The 6,395-nt window shown below is 47.0% G+C and overlaps 1 protein-coding gene across 1 annotated transcript in view; it reads left to right on the top strand.

The window, feature by feature from the left end:
• Nucleotides 1-384: 384 nt before the first annotated feature.
• LOC137378244 (transcriptional repressor CTCF-like) overlaps nt 385-6,395 on the top strand; it is a 97,878-nt gene continuing 91,867 nt past the window's right edge. The window contains 1 exon segment of the mRNA XM_068048471.1: nt 385-675. Within this exon segment, the coding sequence (XP_067904572.1) occupies nt 385-675 (291 nt within the window).

Raw genomic sequence — 6,395 nt, 5'->3', positions numbered from 1 at the left:
GATTCATCTGCTTGTTATGCTGTGTTATATTAGTGGGAGTGTAAATCAGGTGTGAAAATTCTGATAAATGAAGAAAATATAACCTGTTTTAAAAAAAGGGACGAGCATTTATATAGCACCTTTCAGAACCTTGACATCCCAAAGTGCTTTACAGCCAATGTACTTTTGAAGTGTGATTATGTTAATGTTCCATTGGGTTAAATTAAGTATTCAAACATTTTGAGTAATTCACTTTTCTTTTCAAGCAGACAACCATGTCAGTTGAGCCCTCAGAATTGGAAACAATTGCTAACATCAATATAAACGACAACAGTAAAGGGCGATGAGGTTGACAGAATATGAAATAAACATGAAAGAAGTGGTGAAATCAACAATTTGGAAACCATGATGGAAAGTGAAATTTTACCCCATGAAGCAACTTTATTTTTAACAAAGTCAGAAGAGGACATCAGGGAATATTCTGTTGAGCAGGAAGGTTGTGACAAAATGCACATCATCACATTGCAGGTAGTGAACATGGATGAGCACATCCAACCTGGCCTGACTGAGGTCAACTTGATGACAATGCATCAACAAGGGATTGAAATGATTCCAAGTGGGCTGAGGCAGGCCTTGGATGGTGAGGGAGAGATCATGCACACTCTTCCACTCCCTGAAGGAGTGCATGTTTTTAAGGTATGAAGTTAGAAGCTTTGTGAAAAAATGAGGCTTTTACCACTCAGTTGTTAGTTTTTTAAAAACTTATTTCCTTATAAATTTCAAATGGTTAATAAGGATGCATTTACACTACAAATTTTCAGACAGATGCCTACACTTTTCATAGGGGTTCTCTTCATCTCACCCCATAATTTTGTACCCCTACAGAAGCACGGTAAATAACTAAAAATAGCCTTTTATGTCTTTTCTCAAGGGTTTCAACCAATGTTTGGGTGCAGGACTGTGTGAAACCCAGGTGGTGGTGTAACCACACGGTAAGACGGGATATAAGGGAAGAAATAATGGGATCTTGTCAGAAAGGTATGGCGATAATCATGGGGGATTTTAAGCTACATTAAAGACAAGAAAAATCAGATAGGCAAAGGTAGCCTGGATCAGGAGTTAATAGAATGTTTTCTGGATCGTTTCTTAGAACAGCACGCTATGGAGCCAGCCAGAGAGCAGGCGAAACTAGACCTAGTATTGTGCAACGAGGTAGGATTAATTAATGATCTCATAGTGAAGGTGCCCATAGACAGCAGCAATCATAATATGAATGAATTTTACATTCAGTTTGAGGGAGAGAAGAGTGGGTCTAAGACTAGTCTAAGACTAGAGGCAAATAATCATACTCACGGATTCATACCTTACAGGCAATGTCCCAGACACCGCCATCACCATCCCCGGGTATGTCCTGTCCCACTGGCAGGACAGATCCAGCATAGTGGGAGGGAGCTGCCCTGGGAGTCCTCAACATCACCTCCATGTCTCATGGCATCAGGTGAAACATGGACAAGGGAACCTCCTGCTGATTAACACCTGCCACCCCCCCCCCCCTCAGCTGATGAATCAGTACTCGTCCATGTTGAACACCACTTGGAAGAAGCACTTAGGGGGCAAGGGCTCAGAATGTACTCTGGGTGGGGGACTTTAATGTCCATCACCAAGAGTGGCTCGGTAGCACCACTACTGACCGAGCAGGCAGAATTCTAAAGGGCATAGCTGCTAGACTGGGTCTGCGGCAAGTGGTGAGGAACCAATAAGAGGGAAAAACATACTTGACCCCGTCCTCACCAATCTGCCTGTTGCAGATGCATCTGTCCATGACTATTGGTAGGAGTGATCACCGCACAGTACTTCTGGAGACAAAGTCCCCCCTTCCCATTGAGGATGCCCTCCATCGTGTTGTGTGGCACCACCACCATGTAAATGGGATAGACTTTGAACAGATCCAGCAACTCAAAACTGGGCATCCATGAGGCACTGTGGGCCATCAGCAGCAGCAGAATTGTACTCAACCCCCAATCTAACCTCATGGCCCGGCATATCCCACACTTTTACCATTACCATCAAGCCAGGGGATCAACCCTGGTTCAAGGAAGAGTGCAGGAGGGCATGCCAGGAGTAGCACCAGGCATATCTCAAATTGAGGTGTCAGCCTGGTAAAGCTACAACCCAGGACTACTTGCATGCCAAACAGTGTAAGCAGCATGCAATAGACAGAGCAAAGCGATCCCACAACCAACGGATCATATCTAAGCTCTGCAGTCCTGCCACATCCAGTCGTGAATGCTGGTGGACAATTAAACAACTAATAGGAGGAGGTGGCTCCACAAATATCCCCATTCTTAATGATGGGGGAGCCCAGCACATCAGTGCAAAGGATAGGGCTGAAGCATTTGCATCAATTTTCAACCAGAACTGCTGATTGGCTGATCCATCTCTGCCTCCTCCTGAAGTCCCCAGCATCACAGATGCCAGTCTCCAGCCAGCTCGATTCACTCCGCGTGATATCAAGAAATGACTGAAGGCACTGGATACTGCAAAGGCTATGGGCCCTGACAATATTCCAGCAATAGTACTGAAGACCTGTGCTCCAGAGCTTGCCGTGCTCCTAGCCAAGCTGTTCCATTACAGCTACAACTCTGGCATCTACCCAGTAATGTAGAAAATTGCCCAGATATGCCTGTACATAAAAAGCAAATCCAAACTGGCTATTTACTACCCTATCAGTCTACTCCATCGTCAGTAAAGTGATGGAAGATGCCGTCGACAGTGCTGTCAAACGGCACTTGCTTAGCAATAACCTGCTCAGTGACTCTCAGTTTGGGTTCCGCCAAGGTCACTCAGCTCCTGACCTCATTACAACCTTTGTTCAAACATGGACAAAAGAGGTGAGGTGAGTGACTGCCCTTGACATCAAGACAGCATTTGACCGAGGCTGGCATCAAGAAGCCCAAACAAAACTGGAGTCAATGGGAATCGGGTAAAACTCTCCACTGGTAGGAGTCATACCTAGCGCAAAGGAAGATAGTTGTGATTGTCGGAGGTCAATCATCTCAGCTCCTGGACATCACTGCAGGAGTTCCTCAGTGGTGTCGTAGGCCCAATCATCTTCAGCTGCTTCATCAGTGACCTTCCCTCCATCATAAGGTCAGAAGTGGGGATGTTCGCTGATGATTACACAATGTTCAGCACCATTCGCGACTCCTCAGATACTGAAGCAATCCGTGTAGAAGTGCAGCCAGACCTGGACAATATCCAGGCTTGGGCTGATAAATGGCAAGTGCCAGGCAATGAACATCTCAGGCAAGAGAGAATCTAACCATCTCCCCATGCCATTCAATGGCATTACGATCACTGAATCCCCAATTGTCAACATCCTGGGGTTACCATTGACCAGAAACTGAACTGGAGTAGCCATATAAATAAAGTGGCTACAAGAGCAGGTCAGAGGCTAGGAATCCTGAGGTGAGTAACTCCCTTTCTAACTCCCCAAAGCCTGTCCACAATTTACTAGCCACAAGTCAGGAGTGTGATGGAATACTCTCCATTTGCCTGGATGTGTGCAGCTTCAACAATATTCAAAAAGCTTGACACCATCCAGGACAAAGCAGCCCGCTTGATTGGTACCCCATCCACCACCTTCAACATTCACTCCCTCCACCACTGATGCACAGTGGCAGCAGTGTCAATCATCTACAAGATGCACTGCAGCAACGCACCAAGGCTGCTTCGACAGCACCTTTCAAACCTGTGGCCTCTACCACCTAGGACAAAAGCACTAGTTGCTTGGGAACACCACCACCTGAAAGTTCTCCTCCAAGCTACACACCATCCTGATGTGGAACTATCTCGCCGTTCCTTTACTGTTGCTGAGTCAAAATCCTGGAACTCCCTTCCTAACAGCACTGTGGTTGTACCTATCTCACACAGACTGCAGTGGTTCAAGAAGGCAGCTTACCACCACCTTCTCGAGGGCAATTAGGGATGGGTAATAAATGCTGTCCTAGCCAGTGATGCCCACATCCCATGAATAAATAATAACAAGTAGGGAGGTTGTGCTACAGTTATACAGGGCATTGGTGAGACCACATCTGGAGTACTGTGTACAGTATTGATCTCCTTATTTAAGAGGATATAAATGTATTGGAAGCAGTTCAGAGAAGGTTCACTAGACTAATACCCAGAATGGGTGTGTTGTCTTGTGAGGAAAGGTTGGGCAGGCTAGGCTTGTAACTGCTGGAGTTTAGAAGAGTAAGAGGCGACTTGACTGAAACATATAAGATCCTGTGGGGTCTTGACAAGGTGGATGTGGAAAGGATGTTTCCCCTTGTGGGAGAATCTAGAACTGGGGATCATTTAAAAATAAGGGATTGCCCTTTTAAGGCAAATGAAGAGACATTTTTGAATATTTTAAGGCAGAGGTAGATAAATTCTTCATAAGGGGTGAAAGGTTATCGGGAATTGGCGGGAATGTGGAATTGAGGTTACAATCAGATCAGCCATGATATTGTTGAATGGCGGAGCAGGCTCGAAGGGCCAAGTTGTCTACTCTGGATCCCGACACCTCCGGGATGCGCTTCAATCCTCAAAGTGAGGGCAGGGGGGTGGCTGACAGAGTCGGGAGCCCACTCGCCGCCAATTAACAGCCTGTTAAGCTCCTTGATGAGTTTGTTAGCAAGCCAGTGAAAGCAAGTATGCAATTTTCAATTGGGAAATCGGCGAACCCCACCAGTGCGGCGCACATTCGTGCACCGTTGTTGGGTTCAATGCGGGGAGAAGTTAAAGCCTTTTTTAATGTGGTGAAAGATCTCAGAACCTGGGGGATCTTGCGCAGTACCGCTCATTTGGCCATATGGCCACTTTCCTGCACGGTTAGGCTGCTGCGTCTCCAAGGTGCTACATGCTCTCTTCTGCAAGGCAGCACATGGCTGCTGCTTGTCTTTGCTCCTTGCGCTCTGCAGGCAGCTCCCACGTCCTAGTAATCCTCGGCGCCACTAATTTGTAGGCAAGCTAGCCTCTGGCCCAATTACAGCATTTACATTTAAAGTAGCATCGTGTGAGCAATGCAGATGTGGCACAGGGTTGGGACCCAACAGTTATCCAGGCGTCGGGATCCTGACACCAAATTGAAAATTGAGTCTAGTGTGTCCGTACAGAGAATGAGGGGGTAATTTTAGCCTCACCTGCATGTCAGGAAACTGACAGGATCAGGTGCAACATTAGTTTTACGCCTCGGCCAATTTTACTCGTCCTTGAAGTCAATGGATTGGGTGTAAAACCAATGCTCCCCCGATCCTATGTTGGACAAACAGAAACGCCTGTAAATGTAGTATTCTTAGTGGCCTAGCTTGGAGGCTTCTGAATGTGGTAACAGATTTTCATGTCTGATACCCAGCCAAACATAAATATATCACACTGTACTCCAGAGTTGAGTAGGGCCCTTACTCCAGGTTTCATCTACATTAGCACCAGTGTGAAGTGGAAACAAGTTTCCTTGCTAACATTAAAGTTGTCATATAAATGCACTCTAAGAATTTACTGCTTCCTGTCTGTTGCTGAAATGTGGTCATCCTGCAGTTTTTTTAAATATCAGGAATCTGACCCTTCACTTTACTCTAAAGGAGCTGTTTAGCAATGTCAACTCTAGTTTGTCAGTTTCAAGAGACCCAAAAAATGCTTGTCATTATGGCTTTGCTGAAAGGCTGCATTTGTTGACAACATAACCACAAGGTGGCGCTGTACTGGCACATGCACAAATGTAGCCGGTTCCACTAATACATCACAGTTTGAGACGTTCAGGCAGCTGCCAGGACTAAAGATGGCGCTGCTCAAATAATCACAGCAAGGCAACGTAAACCCATGGCAGCACATAATGGCCGGAGAGAGCGGGCAGGGGAAGTGGGGAGAGGGCGGGCGGGCGAAGCAGGGAGCGAGCGGCGGGAGAGAGCGGGCGGGGTCAGGAGAAGCAGGGAGCGAGTGCCCGGGGGGCGGGGTGTGCGTAGTGAGCGGCCTGCAGTCAGTGGCCGGGGTGGGGGGGTGCTCTCTCACTGCTTACCACCCACCCCGCTCACTCCCTGCTTTCCCCCCACCCCACTCTTCCTCCGACCCCGCTCTCCCCGTTTCCCCTGATGATGTCATCTGCGCAAGCGCCAACCAGTCCTTGCAATGTGGAACACCACGCACGCACAGAGAGCAGGAGCTCATTTATGCATGTGCGCAGCTTGGTGCAGTCTGATGATGACCACGGCCGGTTGCGTTGTTAGGAGTCACTTTGTTGCTGAAATTCTAGTGACATCACTGAAGACATTACATTAAAATTACTGTGCTCTTTAAAACTTGCATTTTTGAGAGAAGGCAAATGATTCTTCATATGCCGTCTGTTCTTGCTTTAGGGTACATTTTAGGTGTAAATT

Source organism: Heterodontus francisci, chromosome 16, assembly GCF_036365525.1.
Source record: "Heterodontus francisci isolate sHetFra1 chromosome 16, sHetFra1.hap1, whole genome shotgun sequence".
NCBI lineage: Eukaryota > Metazoa > Chordata > Chondrichthyes > Heterodontiformes > Heterodontidae > Heterodontus > Heterodontus francisci.
Note: the sequence above shows the minus strand (reverse complement) of the source record. Positions and strands in the feature narration are given on the sequence as shown.